The 24,643-nt window shown below is 39.8% G+C and overlaps 4 protein-coding genes and 1 non-coding gene across 6 annotated transcripts; 2 read left to right on the forward strand and 3 right to left on the reverse strand.

The window, feature by feature from the left end:
* Nucleotides 1-1,386: 1,386 nt before the first annotated feature.
* On the reverse strand, nt 1,387-3,231 carry LOC113686345 (uncharacterized). The gene has a single exon (XM_027203955.2). The coding sequence runs from the start codon at nt 3,019-3,021 to the stop codon at nt 2,287-2,289; it is 735 nt and encodes a 244-aa protein (XP_027059756.2). The 5' UTR covers nt 3,022-3,231; the 3' UTR covers nt 1,387-2,286.
* A 1,751-nt stretch (nt 3,232-4,982) lies between these two features.
* Nucleotides 4,983-6,524, reverse strand: LOC113686336 (uncharacterized). Its single transcript, XM_027203946.2, has one exon. It carries the CDS (start codon nt 5,722-5,724, stop codon nt 5,182-5,184), a length of 543 nt encoding a protein of 180 aa, XP_027059747.2. The 5' UTR covers nt 5,725-6,524; the 3' UTR covers nt 4,983-5,181.
* A 150-nt stretch (nt 6,525-6,674) lies between these two features.
* On the forward strand, nt 6,675-7,467 carry LOC113686335 (uncharacterized). Its single transcript, XM_027203945.2, has one exon. It carries the CDS (start codon nt 6,675-6,677, stop codon nt 7,224-7,226), a length of 552 nt encoding a protein of 183 aa, XP_027059746.2. The 3' UTR covers nt 7,227-7,467.
* A 1,367-nt stretch (nt 7,468-8,834) lies between these two features.
* LOC113686350 (U12 minor spliceosomal RNA) lies at nt 8,835-8,984 on the reverse strand. The gene has a single exon (XR_003447643.2). It is a non-coding gene; the product is annotated as a U12 minor spliceosomal RNA (small nuclear RNA).
* Nucleotides 8,985-10,791: 1,807 nt separating this feature from the next.
* LOC113686251 (filamin-A) lies at nt 10,792-24,419 on the forward strand. Of its 2 annotated transcripts, XM_089209430.1 has the most exons (15): nt 10,792-10,984; nt 12,180-12,633; nt 15,029-16,339; nt 16,496-16,782; nt 17,201-17,431; nt 17,738-18,106; nt 18,192-18,313; nt 18,434-18,569; nt 18,735-18,917; nt 19,181-19,465; nt 20,024-20,314; nt 20,779-21,178; nt 21,340-21,609; nt 21,772-22,062; nt 22,173-24,419. In XM_089209430.1, the coding sequence occupies exons 2-15, from the start codon at nt 12,261-12,263 to the stop codon at nt 22,508-22,510; spliced, it is 4,887 nt and encodes a 1,628-aa protein (XP_089065556.1). In that variant the 5' UTR covers nt 10,792-10,984; nt 12,180-12,260; the 3' UTR covers nt 22,511-24,419. The 2 variants fall into 2 exon arrangements, with proteins under 2 accessions (XP_089065556.1, XP_089065555.1); XM_089209429.1 differs by lacking the exon at nt 10,792-10,984 and having other exon boundaries at nt 12,023-12,633.
* Nucleotides 24,420-24,643: the final 224 nt, after the last annotated feature.

Consider the following 24,643-nt stretch of genomic DNA (forward strand, 5'->3'; position numbering starts at 1 on the left):
CAAAAATTTTAGTGTTTTCACTGCCTGATTTAATGATTTTTTTCAAAGCCGTGAGATTTTTTGCGTACTAATCGTTGAACGCAACTTTTGAATTCCCGCTAGAATGTGAAAAACACCAAATGACAAAATCTAAGATTAACATTGTAATTTCTGGGACTACTTCGAAATGACAGTTAATTTGAACAATTAAAAAACCCCGGTTTACAAATCAGAATTAAATGATTTTGTAACTGCATAGAATCTACTGATGTGGTCAAACATAATTCAGGCGGACACTATCCACCAAATAAGCTCAAGCTAGAAAAGGCGAGAAAACGCAGCTTTGGTCTTTCGAGTGTCGTGTGGGGAACTTCATTCTCAAAACGACATGCTTATGAGATTAATTCATGTATTCCACTGATCGGCAGGTGGAACTGTGGGAGATCTGGATCCCAGGCTATTTTCCTCTTAGGCGGCGGTAAAGTAGTTTGATTCGAAGCATACACATTTAACTACCCCAAGAGTTAAAATAATTGAAAACGTCAAGTGTAAACGTTACATTCAAAAAAAGGGAATTGTCGAAATCCTTATTTTATGAAGATGAAGGTTACAAATTTACCAGACACGATAATTGATAACCGGAAAATTAGTTATACGCCAAACTTTGTTTACGACCTGCCGATGAACTTAAGAAAAGCTCCCATACTGTGGGCCATTTTGGCCAATCAGGTTAATCCATAACAACGTAAACAATCACTTTTTCACACGGTGTTTATGTGGTGTATAGCCCTCCGTTTTCGGGTTTTTTTTTTTCGTCGTTTCACCTTTTAACTCGTAGACGTAATAAACATGTAACCTCTCCCTAAAATATCTAACATTATCCACCGAACAGGTAACGAGAATACTCACTCTTATCAGGTAGAAGTTATTATCTCGATCCGAAACCAAGTTCTTATAACTAATTTACGAGGAAATGAGTAGCAGGTGCTAAAGTGATAAACGAATTACATAACACGCGCCGTTAAGAGTGTCAAAACAAAAGGCATGAGGGTGGGGTGGGGAGAGACCGTAAACGGCTTGCCCTGAGCGAAATTCACTAAAGGACGTTAGAACGTATATTGAAAGACAACGCACTTTTTGATAAATCACCCTTCATTTCCTTCAGGAAGGAACGAATCGGGGTGTAACTTCCGATGATAATGAGCAGTAATTACTCCGATTGATATAATTACTGTTTCACAATGACGAGGCAAACTGCAAAGCAAGTTTGGTTGATATGGCGCCAAGAAATATCGAGGCTATCGTTCCGATCATGCATCTCTAAGTCTGTTTGGGAAAGTTTCGAAAAAGGGAAAGAAAGTTTCATACTTAAATCACAGAGTCGCGCAAAAACCAGTACTAATTCTACATAAAACTTATTAACAGATTTCAACTTGGAGTGACTTATTACGTATTATAACTTATTATTTCATATTTTATATTCGCCGTAGGAAACGATCACCGAATGACAAAGTTTTCAAGTGCCGTGATCTTGCACTTGAAAGGTCGCGTGTTACGTTGCTTCTGGAACATCTCGCGTCACGAATCGATACGGATAAACATTGAGTAATCACGAATGAATCAACCATATGAAAGGTTAAGAGCTGATAAAGCAGATAGAGCCAGGCGTTGGATTGGTTTTGCCGTTACAATCACAACGAGGTTCTTGTATGTCTGATGCGCACGAAATATCACAAAAGTCATTGAAATGACAGCTGACTGATATGACCGCATTACTCAAAAGCTTCGAGGCCAACAATTACATAAAAATATTTTTAAAAAATTGAATGTCATTGTCAAAACATTTCGTCTCAGAGTAGACTAGTCAAGAAATTTTGAAACGAAAATATCAACCGGCTATACCTTAGAGACCAGCTTTAAATGAAATAATTTTCAGGTGTTGACGTCTGAAGTAACCCATGCTGTCAGTTGACTCAGCAATCTATTTATATTGTCTAGCATGAACAAAACATTCCGTCTCAAACACAAAGGAAGTTTGCGTGTCACTTTTTAGACCACTTTTTATCCACGTCTTAATTTAAGATTAAAAACAAATTTCCTTCTCGGAAATGATCGTTAGAGGTGTATTCATTTAAGAAGATTCTTAATTTTCGCTTAGTAGTGGACCATACTTACCGAAAAACCTTATTGAAAATTAAAATTACACTTATTCGTTGTTGAAAAAAAAACGCTGTTACAATGTTACTTACAAAATATAATTTCCCGCGATACCATATTACTGTAGAAACAATATGATGCCATGTTGGCTCAAACAGAATCTTGTTCAATTTTTGCCCTTTCTAATTCCACTGTCGACAGAAGATCCTCAATAATTTTATCCAATTCAAGATCTTGTTCCTCGTAATTGCTATGAATATCTACCTCTAAATTGCCTCGACATGGCTCAAAATGGCCAACATCGTTGGTTGAATTGTCCTCATTCGGAGAATCTTTTGCAACATTTAAAGAAGATTTTCCATCGGTAGTATTGCTAGAGGTTTTGCAGTCGTAATTATCAAAACTTGTTCGCCTCTCAAAGCGCTTCTGCTCAAAGGACTTTCGTCTATCCCGACGCAGCTTTTGAAAATGTCCTTCTCGAAAAGCAGCATATAAAGCCAGTCCAATAGCTTTTGCTCTCTCTTCGCTGTCACAGGCCAGCGCATGACATTCGATTACTGATGGACCTTTGTGGTGATTAAACGCAAAGATAGTGGCGTCAAGTCTGTTTAAAGTGCAATAAGAAATGTTATCAAGAGATATAAACTTTGATTCGTTCATTGTGGACTTAGTTTTCACCTCCGTGAATTTTACGCCGTTAGTTTCCATCTCTAAATACATTTTCGGACAGCTTTTGTCATCGTCTTTCACTTGTTCTTGTATTTTGCGTACTGCTTTTTCTATCCCAGCGACGCCGGGTTCTTCTGTTTTTCCACAGCCAAGATATTTTACCTGAAAGCGGGTGGATAGTGTTAGATCCGCTTTCCCTGATTTTCCCTTGATCATTGCTGCGTCCAACGGCTAAAAATCTCTTAAAAACTTGATACCAAAGCGCTTCCCTGAAATACACCAGAAGGTTACAGATGGGTTTCTTTTCAACCTCAATTTTTAAATATAATATTTTTGTTTTGTATTTTGAACTTGCTAGCTTCTTACAGAGCCTTGCACCACTCACTATCTTATTGGACTGTTTACTGCATTCACGTAAATTCCACCTGTTTCAATGTTCCATTCAAATCCTCATTGAAATGCAAATTTTGTCGCTTGACGTGTCAGTCATTTATGCTATATCAGCCTGAGGTGGCTTCTTCTATTTAATTGACATAAATGAAAATAAAATTCTCTTTACCGACCTGAAATTCGTTTATGTAATTTTGATCAAATTTGGTTCTCTTTCTGGTGATAATTCGTCGTCTTTCGTTTGGTATCTCACATTTAGAAACTATTTTCGCATTGTTCATAGTTAATTAACGCACGAGAAGCAAACAATATTCTGAAGCGAAAATTTCCCTTTGCTAACAAAAGAAAACTGTTAATTTTAATTTTTTTTTGTTGTTCTCTTATTTTGAACGCGAATGCCCCCCGCGTGGAACTTTGTATGATGTTTTTAATAGGACCTCCATCTCAGAGGTTGCGCAACCATCTTTGTGAAAGAAATATAATTTTTTTTATTGATTTTCTTGTGGTATTCCTAGTAAGCCACGTTATGCAATCGAAAATTCAGTGGCTTGGAGTTAAAAATGTCTTATGTCTTCTTCTTTCAGCCGCATTTCTTATGAGGTCGCTAAAGAAACAAACTTGGTCCGTGAGGGCTTGAAAGATATTTGCTTCACTTTGTAAAATTTCTTAGTATCAAAATCTGTATGCTTTGACGTCTTGCACTTTGACTCAGTATCTTTCTGGGTTTTTCTCTCGAGCTCTGTTTGGTTAATTTCCTCAGCCCTCTTTGGTTCTGGTTTTGTTTAGAAATCCTAACCACCAGAATTTCTACGGTTGTTGAAGCCGTGACTACTGCACACACGGGTCAGCGGCTTCGAAGATAATTGATTTAAAAGGCTAACAACTTACCGTTTTTAAAAAGTTAGTAAGTGAAAGCCATACGGGAAAGGAGCCTGCGATCCTCCCACCCCTCCCCTAGAAGTACAAAAACCATGACCTATCATGATAGCGAAAATCAAGCCTAGTTTAGCAAAAGCCTCCTGCAATTCAATGACATATCATCCAATGAAACTGCAGTATTTCTATGAGTATTCGCGACGCGGGGCGCAAGAATCCCTCCAGGGTTCCTCTAAAAATAGCACTATGCGCGTAGGAACATTGCTGAAACCTGCAAGAATGTGACGGGAAGTTAATATCTATGAGGTATGTTGTGGTTGATCGTAATACAAAACAAATTGATGCAGGCAAAACCGTCATTTTGTCATCCACGACAGGTACAGCTGTCATACTCCTAATTTTAACTCCAGTTGTTAAAGGCAATTTTATAAATAAGGGTAAGAAATTGCGAATTATCAAAAGCGGGAAATGTAGTCAACATTTTGAATGCTTTAAATTTATATTGCAAGAGAGAAATAACCATGGTTGTTTTGATAACTGATGAGAACATGGCATGCCTAGCAAAGAAGATTTTAAAGGGGTAAGTTTCTAAAGAAACTGTGGTGCTGCGTCGGTGGGAGAGTATAGCAGGTAATTTAGTGTTAACAACTGGGTTGAAAACGTAAATTAGCTATCGTAAAGAGTAAAAAAGCTGAAGTTTCGAGCGTTAGCCCTTCGTCAGAGCGATTGATTAGCTAAATTCACATGCACTGTTTGGAAGTCATTTGCACACATCATTTGGCCGTCCTAATTGAATCAGACATATTCTAACAATAATGAATTGTCTAAAAGCAGTTTTTAAGTGCTTGTCTGGTGCAAAATTATCACTCAGAAACTGTCTTCCGCCAAAATATAACTTAAACTACAAAAACTGCAACTAATACACGAAATATCTTATGTTTAATGTTGTTTCAGAACAATTAAAAAACTTGTTTTCCGCCGCTTGATTTTATAACAATGTGTTAACTGACGGTGTGTACTTTGTTTAGAAATAAAACATCTAAGCAGTTTAAAAATAGATAAAATGTCTTCTGAAATTAATTTCGCAAAAGACCAGCCTTGTAGTCGTAGTTAGTTCATGTTTGGTTTTCGGTCTTTGAGTTCACGAATCGCATCTGATTGTAAACATTCTCTCATTTTTTCCCTTTCCTTGCGAAGAGTCTCGAAATGGTCTGTTCTAAACGACGCATAAAGCGCTTCGTTAATTTCCCGTGCCTTCAGCGCACTTTCGCACACTACTGCATGACATTCAACATGGTTCTTCGAGACATGATGATTAAAGGCAAAAACATTGTTGTCTTTTTCATTGATAAAGCCATAGGAAATATTCCTCAGAGGAATAAATGTCAATAGAATATCTTTCTCTCGTTTTCGCTCCATCAAACAAAGTCCTTTTGTGCTAATTTTGATGCAGTTCGTTTGAGTTGTATTTCTGCAACGCTCATGGCTTGCAGTTTTCTTAATTTCTTCCACAGCAGCCCGGATTCCTTCGACTCCTTCTCGTGTATTCATACAGAATCCCAGGTAACTGACACGAAATTCAGACTCTAGGACAAAAGTGCACGAATCACTTCGAAGACCAAAACCTCCTAATTTCTCCTTAAGTGATTCCATCTCAGGTAAGCACCGATATTCCAAGCTCGGTCAAAGTCTCACAGAAGCCATAGCGAGTGAATAAAAAATGTCAGACTGATTCAACGATGGCTCGAGGAGTTTTACAATTTCCTCCCACGTATTTTTGCGGGCAATTTTACTGATGTTCTGCCAAAACAAATGGTGAGAAATTATGATTATTAGAATTGCAAATTTGCGGGAAATTTTTACACACAAATCTATTTCGAGGCAGGAATGTGACATTTGACTTAAACTTCCTTACTTGGATTCAGGAGGTCGGCTGAACACTTTGAAATTTTTTTTAAAGCAGTTCTTTTGTCATGCACAATCAACATTAACAAAAAGAACTCGCTTTCATTCCTTCAAGGTAAAGAAACTAATGATAGATTAGCACACTTGCGGCGGCGAAGATTAGCAAAAGATGATATTCTTCTTGATGACATATAACTCAGTAATTTGATACTTTTTGGCAAAACCGAATCTATGGAAAAATCTTGCGTTCATGCTTTTTGTTTTCAATCATTTTAAGCCATCCAGACCATTAATAAAATAATGCTATCTCGTATAGCAATTTAGCAGGTACAGAGCTGCTCGATAAACGAAAATCGTGAGACATCCAAAAGTTAAATTAGCGGGTATAATTAGGGTACACTGCTGTGAAACCAAATAATGCTCCTCGTCGACATTGACATGGCAACGTAACCAACTTTTTTGCTCGTCTTTGTGTGAAATCTGATTGGACCGTTGCTCACGCATTGTTCTTTATTCAGGATGAATAAATACGTTTTAAAAACTGTCAACAGCTGTTTTATTGACATTCCATAATAAAGAATTCGATTTTAAATTATAATTTTGACACTAAGGAGGTAGGGATCCGTCGACCGGAGAATTATTTCACAGCTTGCCATGACGGGTGAAGAGGAAAGAGATAAGATTCTAACGGTTTTCTTATGGGTGTTATGAAATCAAAACAACAAGAAACTGACACGAAACTGACCAAGAAGAAAACAGAACGCAACATGGTCAAACGGATAAGTTTAAAAAGTTTGAGGCAAGAATACGAGTTGAAACCTTCCAGGAGTTTTATCGTTCGCTTTGCAGGGAAAGCAGAGAGGAAAAACCCAAGCGGCGAGAACATCGACGAATGTCTGAAGAAATTGTACAAGAAAGTTCAAGATAATATAAATGGATTACCACGAGTTTGTTTGGAGATTAACTCTGCTGATGTTAAGATTCGATGGATTCAAAGTGAAACCGAACATCAAGAGGAAATAATAGTGCCCTTTACTCGAGTATCTTTTGTTGTGGCAGATAAAAAACATCAACTGTTCGCTTTCAATGACTTCGTTTCCCAGAAACCGAAAAAAGTTGAGTGTTATGCTTTCATTTGCACTGAGTCGGAGAAGTCTGATGTGGTAGCGAACGCTCTCTCAGAAGCGTTCAAAGAAGTCCAGGAGAGACCAAGGAGGGGCTCAGGTCTCGACGCGAAAGTAGAAGCTTAAAAAAAAGTACTTACAGTTGATATCATCAGAGATTAGGACTAAGACTAATTTAAAAGAAGCGTTGTAAGAGAGTATGTTTTGGTTTGCTTGTGAAGTGTGAATTTACACAAGGAAACAAAACAATTCCGTGTTACAATCTGATAATTAATTGTATTTAAGCCATGATCACTCGGTTGATCTTAAAGAGAAGTAGGTAAAGGTATAAACGTTTTTGCAGCGAAAATATTATAGAGTAGAAAAACCTTCCTTGCCTGCGCTTTGTTGGGTTTTCAGCTGGAAGGTTACGATTGCATAAACAGCTCTTAAAAAAACAAGAAATTGTGATCTATTCGAGAAGTTTATACGAAAGACAAGACTGACTCAAGACTATCAATTACGTACGAGACATTGTGTGTCTTTCAAGAAAAGTTAAACTTCCTTACACGCGACGGGTAGACTACGGTTCTTTAGGGAAAATCTTATCTTTAACTGAGCGTCCTCGGAGATACAAAATCGCTTTAAACTAACAATGAATATATTATGAAGGCACGAAATGCTATACGTAAGTAATTTGCACAAGACTTGATGATTGACAAAGATCTTTCACATATTCACCTTCTACGGGTATCAGGTTATTTTGATAGATCGAGTGTAATGAAGGATTTGCAAAGATGTTTAACTGATACCGATAAGACTCTTAAAAGATTTCTCTCAGCCATGCATGTCCGAGAAACTCAAGACGAAGACGGTCTTGAGGAAGTGTAAGTTAGCGACTTCTTTGTTATCTGGAGCTGAAACAAGGGTTCTTTTGGTCTTTTTTCTCATATCATTAAACATTCATTTCTGTCTTAACCATTTCTTTTATTCATATACAGTACCTACAATAATAATAAACATGAAAAAATTACTCAGTTCTGATTGGTTAAGATAAGTGTAGTTTTCAGGTAATTCCATGCAGAAGAGAGTTAATTCAGCGCAAAGAATCAACAAACCAGACTGAACCTTGAACTGTTTAGCCGGACTCTGAACTTTTTTGCGCCTCAAACATGTGAAAATATCATTGTATATTATTGTTTTGATCGTACGCGGTTGTTTTGACCGAACGCACAATGTCACTTGTAGGGTGTGAATAAATTATTTTTGCACTTGATGCGCGCGCTTTGATTCTGCATAATTATGATAAGCTATCTCGTATCTTTTCATGTATATTAATAATCTGAGGTAATCACATAATTTTTCACGTGCAATTTGGAATAAAGAAGCGCTTGTAATTTTTTTTAAAGACCACAAATTGCACTCGCCCTACGGGTTCGTGAAATGTTGTTAATCTTTGGAAAAATTTACTCGTGCTTATTTATTCCAAATTGCACTCGAAATAATGTGATTACCTATACTAATAATTTCTCCAGCGAACTGAATTCGAGACATGACAAGAGCAAACGCGGAAAGGCAGATTGCCTGAAGTACAGGAAAACGCTAATAAAAAAGTCAAGCTTTGCATCTTATTGTTCAAATTGCATGAAGTAGGTTATCCTGAACAATAACGGGGTTCTCGGACTAATTTCCATACTCTAGTGAAACTTTCCCTTGTGGCTTGTTATATTTCTCTTGTGGTGGTGGTGGGGTTGTGGCGGAGGCCGCTACAACACGGGCATCCCGCAGAAGTAAGCGGGTCACCCGAGGGCAGCCTGTCACCCCTAGAAAAATTAATAGTGACACTAGCCACAAGATCTGGCGTCACCCAGATCGTTATTTTCCTTACTCATTAGTTTAAGGCAACCTGTGAAAAGTAACATAAAATTTATTATACTCCTACATAAATACGGTCCTTGTGGGTGACTGCATAAAGCTTTATCATATTTTTTTTCGTTTTTCACAGTAATTGATGTTTTAATATCGTTTACATGCGATGTTAGTCGCGAAAGACTAAATTTAATCGTAATTAAGCAGAGGAGCTTATTAAGGCAAAGCAAACGCTACGGTAGTTAACAGGCTGAAGAGCCAAAACTTTTGTTACGCATGCGCGTAAGGTATTCCACCTGAAGAAAATGCAAATGAAGATTTTGACCCTTCTTGTCGTGTTTCGAAGCATTTAGACTCAAAAAGAGCAGAATAAGCCAATATTATTCACCACACAAGACACAAATACAAACTGATGTAATATTAGGAAAAGGGATCTGATGCAAATTTAGCCTCAGTCTGGGAAACCGGATAGCGGTAGGGGTCACTGATATTTTGCGATAAAATTTGTTCCGTAGGATGGAAAGGATCTGTTTACATTATTGTTTTGTGTGTGTGCAACTAAGTGAGTAATTTTGCTGGACGAGATCTTGAGAGAGATAAAATACAGAAAATTTAGAAAACAGTGACGTAAAACTCGTACGTACGAGAGGGTGATTTTATTGAGCTCCGCCAGTTTCATCTGAAGTGCGCCCCTTAACTGTGCCATAACATTTGTTCCTTTGAGTCCGATGAAGAAATGATGACAATTTTGATAGTGTGTTTGGTAGGAAGAGACGACACGAATTCCTGGAAAGACAAACCCAGCGTATGTGCTCTAGAACGAAGTCAGCCAACCATAGCGTGCTATTCTTAATAAACACAGCACTCGAGAGAAAGTTCTAGAGAAAGAATGGAAACTTAAATATTGGTTAGGCACGAAAGTGCTTGGTCACATGGGCTATTTAAACTAACCAAATTTTAATTAAAAACTGCTCAAATGAGACAAATGTTGTTACGAGTATCTATCATTTGCATCACTTAAGAAAGTTCAGGAAATTTCTCTCAGTTCTGGCCGACTCGACAAACAGGATGTTAAAATTTTCTGCTCATTTGCACATGACAATGCCGTATCATCTTTTAAAATTTAACATGTAGTGACGCAACCGTAGGCAGGCGGTCTTTAAATTTAGTGATTCGACCAGTTTTCCATTTAAAATTTGTTTGTTTGGCTGTTATTTAGGACACTGTAAAACAATTTACATAGTGAGAAGCCACGTACAAAAAGCATAACACAAGCGTAAAATACGACTTTAAACACTCTTCCGTTTAAACCGCTTAACTATAAATATGCGACAAACAATAACTTCGCAAAAAATGCTTCTTCAAGTTCTTGGACTTTGAGTGTTTAAAATGTGTGTTAATATTTCCTTAGCGAGCAAAGTTACCGTGGGAAAATTCACCCTCTTAATCTCACAACAAGAACAAAAAATAATTTGTTGAAAAAACTTTTTGGTTTCCTGAATTAAAGGGATCAATTTTGCGCTTACGCTGTAGTTACAAATTGTATACCCATTTTTAGGGTAATTGCACGTGTTATTTTCTCTATGATCACGAAACAGCTCTGAATTCTTGATGTTCGTTTACCATTGACGTACAAACTGCGAATATCGGAAAAAAACTTCACATTCCAGGAAAATTTTTTAAGGAGAAATCAAACGATGTATATTGTTATGACTTGTCATTCCTGTCGATAGCTGGAAAGTGTGACAAACAGAATGCTGTGATGACGTAAACAAGCTCGTCCGAGATAGGTCATGACGATGCGGCTGAGTGATTTGAAAGAAAAAAACCTCAATATTCCGTCATTTAAATTTACGCTTTGCATCACTGTCTTTGTCTAGATAATTCGATAAAATGGGCAGGATTTTTCCTTCGTGAAGTCATTCTGGAAACAGAGCAGTTGTAAAAATGCATCGCTGGAAGACATCTCAGTTTACCACTGTGAAGACTCCTAAAACTTAGTCAAGGACTCGTGGGAGTACCGGCATCGTATATTTGTAAGTTTTAATATGGAAAGTGAAACTTGCTTCAAAATTGTCCTAATTTATTTAACCGAAATTTCTTCGGCATCCTACTCTATTTGAAGTATCAAAGGCATCATTAAATAGATTGATACACTTTCTAAAAGAAAACTGCAAAGCTTTTAGAAATGTAGAATACAGTCTTAGTTAGATCTGTTTTATAACTTGTAAGTGCACCTTTTTTCTATGCAATAGGCTCAAGCTGCTATTCACACATTATTCGCTTGAAATGTTTTCTAAGGATGACCTAAGGCCTAATATCACTTTAATTTAAGCTGCAAGTTATTCAGCTCGCATTTAAAAGAACGGTAGCTGTCTGAATTCGTCACTAAGCCTGGGAGAGATCTAACGGTGAACATGCTCTGCGCGACAAATTATAAGCTAACCCCCCCCCCCCCCACCCCTGCTATCAATCTTTGTTTCCAAGGCAGTCACACTACGATGCCCTGTTATTTTAATTCACTTACAGGTATTTTTAGTGTATACGGATTAGGAGGGCGAGACCTCTTTGCATTTTTAGTCGCTACCTTTTGTTACATGAAACAGAGGAAGCTAGGAATCGAGCAAATGGAAATATATATAAAAATATAAATTTGGATCAAATAACCCTTACCGAAAGACTTCCTTTACATTCAAATGATCCAAAAAAGATCATATTACCCTTAAAATATGCAAAGTACATTTGTGGGAATGTATTGTACTGAAAGAAATTAATCCCTGAATATCGTTTCACTGTGTTCTTTATTTTTTTTCAATTTTGAACAATTTTTTTACCCTGCGGCAGCAAAAGGAATGGTATCAATAACTAAGCACAACTACGAGCTAAGAGAGCACAATTTAATCAAGTTCCAGACAGATTTTTATTGCTGTCTATAGCAGGGGAGAAGTGGTAGTAACTATATTGTATCCCTAAAATTTTGAATGTCCCTCCGACCTTAGCGGCAATATCGTGACGGAAAACCCATTAACTGCGCTCTCATCCTCCATATAAGGAGGCGTCAATTGATATTTGTCACTTTCATATTCCCTACGGGACCGTTGGAAGCCATTGAAGTGCATTCGAGCACATCTTGCAGTTCATAACACATGTAAATTAGTTGTGTACATATTTTTGACCAGCTTTCGAAATCGACATTGTTTTCACGGTTGTTTTATCTTGTCAAATATGTAGAGAGGGTGTGTACGGAGCCAAGGAAGGAAGCCTGAAAAAAGAAATTGTGTTTAATAGGGGCGAAGAGGAGAATTCAGTGATATGACTTCCCTGATCGAACGCGAACAAGCAAGTATAAAGAGCCCCAGAAGTCCTGGTCGACCGAGTAGTGGCCAGTTTAGCTTCAAGGGATCTCTATACGTGGCTCACAATGAGAAAGATTGGATCGAAATTCAGAAGAACACGTTCACAAATTGGTGCAACGTTCAAATTCAACCGTACGGTGTACAAATTACTAGTGATCTAGCTGAGGCGTTCCAAGATGGACTTTCACTTGTGTACCTGGTTGAATCGATTTCCACGAAGAAAGTTGGTCGATACAACAAGAACCCGAGGCTGTACGCACAGAAACTTGAAAATATCACCAGCGCTTTGAAGTTACTACAGAGCGACGGGATAAAGTTAGTCAACATTGGTGAGCTATTTAAATTGTTTCGTGACAGTAATGTACACACAGACATGCGAGACGACAACTGTTCTGCGCTTTTATTTACCTTTCTTGTTCTAAATGTGTCCATTGATACACAGACCAGTGTTAAATAAATATAACGGTGTGTCGAGATTCCTCAAGAACAACACAGCTTAAACATAAATGAGAAAGATATCTTCAAAGATACGATTCAAAATTTCCGCACAAGTTTCCAGTTACAAGACAAGAGGTCTTGGGAATCACGCAAAAATAGCACGATTCCTCGCACAGCTGAATTTGTTTTCCTCGTGGAATACTGATAGCTCGTTGTCTAAGAATACCCTATTCGTGAATATGTCGAATGCATTGCAGACAAGTTTCGAAGCCTTTCATCAGATGCTTGCCAAATATTGCACGTGAATCGAATGCACGCAAATTGGAATCGAAAATAGGTTCTGTTAACGGTGAGGGAGTTTCGAATCTCTTGAGAATCTACTTTGGAAGTTTTAATCTGCAATGAACGCTACTTCTGTTGTGGTTGAAATACGCGAAAAACTTTCGTTCGCTAAGAGACTCTGTAAAATATTTATAATATCGGTCTACCAGTTTCAAAGATTATAATGTTTACGTATAATTCCAAAACTATAGTTTTTAATTTTTCCCTGCAATTAATTCACAAAAGACCACGACCTTGAGTTCGGAAAAGACCACAACAATAACAAATTTAAAATTTTTAACTCACAGGGCGGTGAGAATAACAAAAGATAATTTTTTCCCGTTGTCTTCGTGTTTCGAAGCATCGATTTCATTTTTTTACTTCCCGTTGCCTTCATAGTTTTTTCCGGTGCGTTTTCCTTTTGCTATTTATTAATCGACTCTGCCTATAAACATTCAAGGAACGACGATTCTCTTTAACTGAATACTAACGCTTCCAGCTTTCTTAAAGACCCTACGATATGGCCGATCGTTTATTGTGGTTACTGCAAGAATCGATTTTCACAGCTTATATTTTTGTTGAATATCGTGGCGACGTGACACTGGCCGGGTGTAGACGAACTCCAATCTATCCAATAAGAAACAATCTTACTCCACTTGATGCCTTTTGTCTCGACGCACGTACAGACAATAAACTCTTCCAAAATTGTTTTTTCTTTTTTTGCTATTTTATACCGCTAAATCAACGTGGGAGAAAGCGGCAGTTCGTTAACCAAACCACAACTTTCGTTTAATCTTTGTCAGTTACTGAAATTAATAATTTTTTTACCTAATGCGCCATACCGTTAAATATATATTGCACCACATAGGGTTTAATAAATATTGGCTTTGCAACAAGGCACTTGCTCGCCCTTTTTGCTTTGCAAATTAGTCAAATCAGACCTCCTGCAATTTTTGAAAGCAGAACATCAACACAGCAAATTAAACGTTAAGACATCCAGTCCAAAATATTTCGTAAGGCCACATATTGACGATTCTAGGAGAAGTAAACTCTCGTTCAAGACAAAAAAGATCCTTTTCCGCTAGCTTGCGAAAGAGTCGTTTCCGTTTCCTGTTAGCCAAGCTGAATAAGCGTTAGATAAACAAGAGGTGGACGCAGTCAAAGACCTCATTTTTTTTTTTTGCGCGCATGCACGAGAGTTCGTTTGTTTTTTTCTTCATAATGAATAAAGGGGTAAGTTTCTAAAGAAACTGTGGTGCTGCGTCGGTGGGAGAGTATAGCAGGTAGTTTAGTGTTAACAACTGGGTTGAAAACGTAAATTAGCCACCGTAAAGAGTAAAAAAACGTCAGCTTTTTTACTCTTTACGGTGGCTAATTTACGTTTTCAACCCAGTTGTTAACACTAAATTACCTGTTTTTTTCTTCCTCTGCCACGCGTGATTCCCGCTCACTGTACGATTCTCTTGTTAGGCCGAGGAAAGGAAAAGAATGATGACTAGGGAAACTCTCTCCCTTTCGAAGAATAATCTACTCGATTTGGCAGTAGACTCTCACCGGTCTCTCAAGGCGGTGGAGGAGAAAAGAAATATCGATTTGAATGCGATCCCTTGTTTCATAATTTGTCAGTTAGTCTTAGGAACTAAGAATAAGTCATTTTCGATACACTTCTGAATAGCAAAGGGGGTGAGTTTCTAAGGTAACTGTGGTGCTGCGACGGTGGGAAAGTATAACAGGGTAATTTAGTATCATCAACTGAATTGATAACGTAAATTGACCACCGTAAAGAGTTCAAAAGCAACGTATCGAGCGTCAGCCCTTCGTCATTCGCTCTGACAAAGGGCTAACGCTCGAAAGGTCAGCTTTAAAACTCTTTACGGTGGTCAATTTACGTTATCAATTCAGTTGATAATACTTAAGTACCCTGCTGAATACTAAAACTTCCTTCGTTGATTTTATATTTTCCAGGGAACGAGGACATTGCCAATGGGAACGTGAAGCTAATTCTAGGTCTAATATGGAGGTTAATCCTTCATTATCAGATCAGTTCAAGTGGCAGCGCCTCAGGCAAGCAGCTGCTGTTGTTATGGTTGAAAAATGCAATCCCTGACATGGTTATCCGAAATGTGACAACGGACTGGAACGATGGTAGAGCTCTGAGCGCCCTCAACGAGTTCTGCCAACCAGGTCTGTGTCCAAACTATAAGAGTCTAAACCCAGAGGCAAAACTGTCGAACACGAGCGATGCCATGAATGCTGCTGAGAAAAACTTCGGCATCCCGAAAGTTCTTTCTCCGGAATTCTTCGTCAGTCCGTATGTCGACGAATTGAGTATGATGACGTATTTGTCGTATTATACACAACCGGGCTCCATCGGAGAAAAACGAACACTGCAATTTATCAATGATTCGGCACCAGGCTTGAACGTACGTAATTTCAACACCGATTGGAATGATGGAAAGAAATTATTGCAGTTTCTTGAAGCTCAGTGCCCTGGGATTGTTCCAGGGTACGAAAATATTGATCGGAATAGTCCGTTAGAAAACGCTAAGCTAGGGCTGGATATCGCGGAGGAGAAATTCGGAGTAAGGAAAGTTTTAACCCCGGAGGAACTTGTCAGTCCCGATGTGGACGAGCTCAGCGTCATGGCGTATATGTTGCAATTTCGTACAGCTGATAAACTGCAAAGTCATGCGCACATCTTCAAGGCGGACGGCAACGGAATTAAGCGGGGAGTTCGCGGGAAAACTTCTGAGTTTTTTATATACGGTCGCAAAGATATCGGTTTTGATGGGGTACGTGTCCATATCCGAGGTCCGGACGGGGAGGATTCCGTGCCAGTAGAAACACAAGTTGAAGCAGACGGCTCTCTCAGGTGCAAATTTGTTCCCTTTGAAAGCGGCATTCACACGATCTCTGTAAAGCACTACGGTAAAGAAGTCCCTAAGGGCCCCTTTCAAGTGATGGTGCATGAGAACGTGGCAGATGTTACGGTTTCTGGCGTAGGGATCAAGAATGCTGTCGTCTTCAAACCGGCAGAGTTCATTGTTCAAACCAACGACGAGAACTCCCCCCCGGTCTCGGCGGTAGTAGAAGGACCGACCAAAACAGCGAACTGCAATATGGAACCTCTTGGAAATGGAAAGTGGCGGGGATATTTTGTACCGCGGGAAGTGGGGGAGCACAAGATTCGCATTGAGGTCGGAGACACACCCCTGCTCGGAAGTCCCTTTACAACGAAAGTAGGAGATCCAACCAAGTGCAATGTAGCTGGGAGCGGTGAGTGATGCTACCTATCAATTAAGTCACGCAATACTTTGTCACTCACCAAATTATCATGTCACGCGAAGAACACAGTTGCATAACATGAAGGCGATTTTCGTTGTTTGGCAAGTCATTTAGTTGCTCAATTATTTTTCATTTTTTTTCCCGCAGAAACTGCTCGCAACCCGACCATAGGACGTCCGTCCTCCTTCGATGTTGATACTTCCGGGGCGGGACTGGGGGAACTGGCTATCCAATGCCGAGGCCCCGTAGGGAATGTCCCTGTCGACGTGAAACCCACTGCACCCGGACGATACAACGTATCGTTTACTCCTAACAAGCCCGGGGAATATAATATTCACTTCGTATTCAACGGGGATGATATACCGGGAAGTCCAGTCAAGACGATAGTGAGTGATCCCAGCCGGATTGTAGCTCACGGAGATGGTTTGCATCAGGTACGACGTCAGGTTCTGTTTATCATCATTCGTCTTTCCTCATTCGGGAGTCTTGGTCAAACCAGATTCTTTGCAGTCATCTCTGTCACGCACAACAATAGCTATGTATGTCCAAGGTCTAAGAAACTCTCAGCATTTGGACCACAGAAATTTACGATTTTTCTCGAAAACCAACGTCAATCTCTCAATCAGTCAGATGCAAAACTTAAACGACTCGTTACTCGACCAATCGCTTTCTCCCGTGCTTCAAGCAGTTTGTTTGTTTTAACTTTGATTTCTGGTTGGCTCCTTACTCCTTATCGTATTCACTCTTGTTCTAGTTTTGGGCTTACAGCACTTAATCTAAAGCCCTAACTACTACACAGAAAATTTGAAAATCATTGATTTACTGCGATAATGTATCTCTCCACAATTACAGGTTACTACAGATTCTGAAGCAGAATTCTTCATTACACTTCATGGCGCTGGTGATGGAGAACTGAAAGTGTATGGCGAGGCTCCATATGGGCACTTTCCTGTGGATCTGCTACAGTCTCCTAATGAAAAGGACACCTACATTGTGCGGTACACTCCTCAGGGGGTGGGTCTGCACAAAATTCATATAAACTTTGCTGGGGAACCAGTTCAGGGCAGCCCGTACATAGTGAAGGTGAGAAACATTACACGACATCTCCCCCTCCTTCCCAACCTTCTCCCCAACTGCGAAGGACCCCCCCCCCTTACTCCCAACCGCCAAGGACATTTCGAAAACAACGCAATTTGCAAAAAAAAAAAGATATAAAAATATGGAGAAGCTTAAGAGCTCAAGATGAACATTTTGATATGCTGTGACGTTATCTAACTCACGAAAAGGTTCTTCTTCAAACTGAGCTGAGTCAAAATATGTTAAAAAATTTCTACCTTACTCATGCGCAGGTTACTGTTCTGGATTAATTGACCTTTTTTTTTTAATCAGGTGGCAGACCCCAGACAAGTGACTTTGAATACACGTGAGTTGGAGCGCGAACCAAAGCGCTTTACTGTCCGTCACGAGGTGGACATACCTGTGCAGGTGCCTAGCTCTGCTGGAGAGGGCCAACTGGAGGCTGCTGTTGTGGGCCCCGACCAGGAAAGTGTTCCCTCTAGTGTGACAAAGGATGACGATGGATATTATCATATCCGGTTTGTACCTCGTCAAACTGGAGAACACAGAGTGATGGTCATGTATGGTGGCAAGGAAGTGTCAAGTAGCCCTTATGTCATCCGTATACGAGACGCCACCAGTATGAAGGTCAAGGTCACCGAGATGGAGCAGATGAGAACTGGTTACTCAGCGCAAAAAGAGGTCAGTGTTATAATTATTTTCGTTTGTCTGACGTTCACTAGTGATGAAATTGTTTCTTACCGTTTTCTTTTTTCTTCATATTTAGGTTGATGTCCCTATCGAAGTTCCAGAAGAAGTTGATGAGATTTCCGCCACTGTCCAAGACGAGGATGGCAAATCTATAAAGTCAACGTTGACCTTTGAACCAGACGGCTTATACCACGTGAGGTAAGAACAGAGCATTTACGTGACGTTGATTATGTCACGCCTAAGGGCTTGTCATGCCATCCTAAAACAATTTTTTGTGACACAGAAAAAAGAGCAATCAACTTATATTATATATTCCAGATTTGTTCCGCACAAACCCGGTCGTTACACTGTAGATGTGCGCTGTGGAGGACAGTCCATAGAGAACAGCCCCTTCGTAATGAAAATCTCAGAAGCGGAAACAGTGTCAGTAAAACTGAAAGAGTTTGAAAAACAGGTAACTCGCTGGTTTGTAATCTCCCATCCAGTTCTTTTGCACCTTGTTATCTAAATAACCGTAAGTTTGAGACGATCAGAGTCGAGGTAAGGTGTAACCAGACTCGAACTGAATAAAATTTTTCGGCATTAATTAGTGACGTTCTTTTGATCCTTCCCCTGACAGGAGGGAGTTAGTTATCACGTGGGGTACGAGGTAGACGTGCCCATGGAGATACCATCGGAAGTAGATGAAGTGTCAGCTGTGATTTATGACCCGGATGGAAATATTGACAAGTCAACTTTCAAGAAGGAATCTGATGGTCTTCACCATTTGAGGTTTACTCCCAAAAAGATTGGACAGTACAAGGTAAATAAGACCTACTTATAGTCCCTGAAAGACGCACGAAGCCCAGCGATAAGAGCGTCGGCCTTCGAATCGAGCGGTCCTGGTGTGAGTCTTAGCCAGGGTTACCAAGTTGTGAATTTGGGAAAGCAAGAGATTCAGGGCTTTTTTTTTCTATCTCAGATGAATACATGTTACTTTTGGAAAGTTGCTTAGAATAGTCTGCCTTCCCACTCCCAAAAGAAATGATCTCTTACTTGCGTCAAACTTATTTCTTTTTTCCTAAGGTGGATATTCGCTGTGGTGGACGCTCAGTGGAAAACAGCCCATTCCCCTTGAACGTGGCCCAGCCAAAAACGGCTGTTGTTCGTTTACGCCAACCAGAGGAGTCTGAAAACAAGTATTTAGTTCGCCGTGAACTTGACATAGCACTTGACGCGGCAGAAGGTACCAGGAACCTGTCTTCATATGTAGACGGACCCGATGAGGAGAATGTTCCAGCATCTTTTGATAAAGGAGACGATGGCTTGTACCATGTTAAGTTTGTACCTTACAAGCCTGGAACCTACAAGGTAAGAGATCGGCGTAAATTTTATCCTGGAGAATTCGGTTTGGGAAATGTGTTTCTCGGTAACGCTAATACAGAAGACCAAACAAGTCATTGCGGTTTGTTAGCGCTGTGTGTCTGTTTGTCTCTCACATTCCTCTTTTAAAAGCCACGTAATTTTGATAGCAAGTGGTAGCTTCTTTCCATCCTGTTTACAGCTGGAGGAATAACCAGAAGGTGACGCTTACTATTCGTCCATCGTCGAGAAAGTGCGGAGTATCGGCTGGAACATACACTAGTTGAAATATTTTGGATTACTCTCGTGTTTTAATGTTCCTCTTTTGTCTAAAAGTTGAAAGTTTAATAACTATTCATCGACGATTTGCCAAAAATTGTAACTTGTCCTCTAATTAGGTGTGCTTACTCCCCGAGTTCACTCATTTCGTAGTGATGATCATGTCGGCCTGGTACGCACTGATAAGTCGCAAAACCGCAATTTCTGACAATATCATAACTTCTCGTCCCTCTGTCCGTACATTTTGAAGTATGTTCAGATTTTCAAAGTATTTTTGCGTCTACCCAGGTTCATGTTAAGAGTAACGGCACTCCAGTAGCCAGTAGTCCATTCCTAATCAAGGTCGGCGACCCAGGCAAGGTCCAAGTTGCGCATGTCCGTAGTGAGGAACTGTATGCAGAGCGAGTCATTAAGAACGAAGTGGATTTAGCCGTGGAAAGTTCATATGACATGACTGATGAAGATTTCTCCGCCAGAGTCACAGGCCCCGATGGAGAAAATGTCCCCTGTCACGTGAACAAGGGGCCTGACAATCGGCATCACGTTAGGTTTACTCCTCATAAGGCTGGTCCATATAAGGTAAGGCGCCTCCCCGCTGGACGTTGGAGACTTGGGTGACATTGTTAGAGGGTGTGGTGAGTGTAATGTTAATTTACAGTCGGTTTATATCACCGTTTTTGCGAGTGAGGGAACGCAAATGTTAAGTTTCTGGACGTAGGTTTGTAAACGGGTTTTAGCGCATATTTGGCGGAATGGTATCGTCAAAACAATTTTCATCGAAGAATTTTCTGGTATCAAGCCTTCCTAAAACTCAACAGTCGCGAGTAAAACCATCAAAAACTAATGCGGTGATCGCTTAAAATTGAGTAGAATGGATAATAGTTATTATCACAAAGCGAGTCTCTTGAGAAGTTATTTTTAAACAAAGGACACTTAAGTTAAATCATCCAAGCTGGGCTAATCAAAGTTTTAGGGCAAATAAACAAAATTTGCAAACAAATCGCTGACATAATTAATTCACAGTTGGCTTTTTCTTTGGTCAGGTGGACGTTCGTTACCGGGGCGAGCCCGTACAAGGCTCTCCTTTCACTGTCAACGTCACGGATCAGGGACAGGGGGGCCCGGTAGTGAATTTCAACGAATCCGATCGATTTTTCGAGAACCGCGAGGCAGACATCCCCATTATGATCCCAGAGGGTTCATCAGCAGATTACCTCAAGTGCCGCGTTACTGATCCAGAGATGGAATTACTTGATTACGAGCTGACCTACGACCGAGGCTCCAACTTATATCACGTGCGATTTGTACCGAAGAGACCTGGGCGCCACAGAGTAGACGTGGAATACGATGGTGTTCCTGTGGATGGTTCGCCGTTTATGATGAATATTGAAGGAACCGAAGGACATAAGAAGGTTTTTGCCTCGGGAGACGGAATTAAAGGAGGTGTGTATATTCAGTATTTTTTTTTTTTCCAATTAGAGACTGAAAAATTTTATCGTTACGAATACAGAATGGTTATCTTCTGTCCCATATCCTTTGTAATTCAGGCACTCGTAAAGAAGTTGTTTATTAGGAAATGCCTTACGCCCTTTGTTTATGCACAGGAATGGTGAACGAGAAGATAGATTTCATGGTGGACGCCCGCACTGCCGGCCGGGGCAAGCTGACTGGGAAGCTTACCGGTGTCAAATATCACACTGATGTAGAAGTCATTGACTTGAAGGACGGGAGGTACGCATGTCACTACTTGGTACCACAGGCTGGGGCTTATGTCCTCTCACTAATGTGGAATGGACAGCACATACCTAACAGTCCTTATAAGGTCACTATCAGAGAAGCACAAGCTATGAGCGCCAAAAGTTGTTTTGTTGAAGGTAAGAAATTTTCCCCATGATTAATGCTCTATATTTCAGAATTTTAGAAGCTAATAAGATGCTATCTCAATCCGTTAAGAAAGTCAAATGACAGTGGCACAACTACAGGTGCACGCAAATGAAAACACGTTTTTAAACCAGTTTAACTTGTTTGACCTTTAGGGAGCATGCTCAAGGAGGGCGCAGGAGCCACAGTGGGCCAAGCCATGGGGTTCAGTATCAACAGCAAAGATGCAGGCCCGGGGCAATTGTATGTTCGCTGTCAAGGACCCACAAAAGACTGTGATTGCACAGTGTTCGACAACAAGGATTCTACTTATCAAGTACAAATCTTCCCTTCCGAAGTTGGGAACCATCTCGTGTATGTGGAGTGGGGAGGAAGACCTGTACATGGAAGTCCCTTTTTGGTACGCGTGGGACAGCCCCCTGATCCCAGTAAAGTTCGTGTGTACGGTACGTCAACTCATGTAATTTTCACGTTCTGTTCGCCCCCTAAGATACACTTTGGAGTTTTACATTGAATTTTCTGAAGAATGATTTAATATCTGCGATTTTCTCGATAGGTCCTGGTTTGGAGAACGGATTGCTACGAAATTTCAAGGGGGAATTCCTGGTAGAAACTAAAGGTGCTGGTCCGGGAACACTTAAGATCAGAATCCATGGACCCAGAGGGGCCTTCAAAGTGGAGATGTACCGGGACACATCAAAGGAGCGTTCTATTGGAGTGCGATACAACCCCACAGAGGCGGGACGGTACATTATTAACATCAAATGGGCCGATCAGCATATACCCGGAAGTCCTTTTGATGTCACGATAGTTGAAACAAGAGACGAACTTGAATCGCTTAATGAATTGAAGGACAATGCAGTTCTATTTCAACAAAGGGATGCTAGATTATAGGAGACTGGTAGCTAGTAATTTTTAAACCTGTACCCAACCTTTTCTCGGTCAGTCATTCCCGAGATGGCGACCGTAAGGCTGAAAACTCCGCATTTTGAATCATCTCGATCTATCAATCTGACCTATAACTGCTAAATTTTTTTGTTATTTTAGTCGGTGCTAGGTGGTCGATCTATGGAGACAGTGTAAGTCTGGGAGAGAAAAAATGGCGTGCTTTCACAGACTTCATGGCTTTCTCTCGAACGTTGTTTTCGATTCCACCGACTGAGAGTCTGGCATATGCTGTTTTCCTTTTCAATTATTGCAGTTGTCACATATCGGTGTTAGCAGTTATTGATTTAGAAACTTAGAGCAGGGGGGAGGGGAGGGTAGTTGGAGAGGCTGACTAAAAAATGCGGTCTTTTTGTCGGTGAATATTCAAAATTATTATCCAACTGCACAAAGTAGAATACAAATAACGCGCGAACAGAGTGCAAATATCCTGCGATATTGTACGGTTATTTGGACAGTAGGTTATTTTGCACTGTAAAAAAACCTGTTTAACCAGTCGGCTGCGCGCGCTACGCTTCTCTATCCGCTTTGCTTTTCCCGTGTGATGAGAAATGATCAGAAGAACTTAGCAGAAAAAAAAGCAGTTGGTTAATAAATAGTTTCTTAGACGTTTTGGTTTCGTAGTATCGCTGAGTATTTTTAAAAGTTGTGCCACATGGGCGAGTAAAATTCCAAACAACTAGTAAAAATAATCGGCGATACTACACATCAAAACGTCTCATAACATATATGTATTTATGGATACATAGCCTGCTTTCGTGAGTGTCGAGGTTAATGCCTGTTTTCCAAGCAATTCCGCTGAGTATGCGGTATGAACCTTTGTATTACGTCGTACTCACTGACCTTGCCATTGGCGGGCTGAAGACAACATCTTTTTGATTGACAGAATTTTGGATTGATATGGTTTACCTGGGTTACCTAAAGGCACTGGGCGTGTTTACAGTTACCCATAGTGAATGTTTGGAGGAGCACGACATTTTTTTAAATTCTCGGAATTGGTATTGGAATATCATACACACAACTACTGTATTTACTCTCAACTTATGAAAAAATGCTCAATCGTACCTGCACAGACTAAAATGGGCACGAATAAAAACAGATCTTAGATCTGAAAGGGTGTATTTTGATGTTCGTCAGCCAAATTTAAATAGTCCTATTTAAGGTAACCATTCGATATTTATATGGTACTTTGGTTAGATTTAATCTACTGGTTTAAAATAGATATGCTGATATGGTTTTAGTTCAATAGAAGTGAACATGTGTGCGTAATATCAATGTTAATCAAACCTAATTTATCAATGTGTATTGCACATAACTACATACTGCGCAACCAAAAATATTCGTTAATTTTGTAGGTTGTTTTAATTGTTTTAATTGTTTCATCTATCTTAAACAACCAGGATTAAGTATTTACATATTTTAGAACTTTTGGAAGAGTTTACCTCGATTATATGTTGACTGGCTTGAAAAGCATAATTCTCACTGTATTTAAACCTAATACTAAAAGTTTCCTTGCAAAGGTGGAGGAAAAAAGAAAAAAACAAAAACAAAAATATCAGGTTAGAGACGTGGAAGGAATCTAGGTGATCCAGGGTAAGATTAATATTTTCAAAAGGTAGTGTGTATTTTATTTTTAGTCAGGGCATGGTGTGAGCTTGCAGCGATTGGAAACAGCATAGAAATCTTTTACTACCGTTGTAGGGGTTGAGCTGCAGCAGAGTGGAGTAAACTTCTCATAATGATAGCCAATGGATCGAGTAGAAATTCCAGAAGAAGGCTGTCTTTTTCTACATCGATACATTTTAAGGTTTTTAGCTAGATTTTTTCCTTATGTGTAAATAAAAGTCTATTTTGGCCAGGTGACGTGTAACTGAATTACCATAGAAATATGTAAGCCCCTCACGATGCGGTAAACGTAAATGATATGCGACCCACGTATCGGGCAGTGCGCAAAAGTGGGTACTCTGACATGATAGATTTCTCTTTAGAGGTATCTCAACAGAAATTGGTCACGAATTGTCAATAGTTCTCCCCGTGCGCAGACAACTTACTTCCCGTGTCAATGTGAAAATGTTACAAGTA

Source organism: Pocillopora damicornis, chromosome 6 (genome assembly GCF_964200805.1).
Source record: "Pocillopora damicornis chromosome 6, jaPocDami1.2, whole genome shotgun sequence".
NCBI lineage: Eukaryota > Metazoa > Cnidaria > Anthozoa > Scleractinia > Pocilloporidae > Pocillopora > Pocillopora damicornis.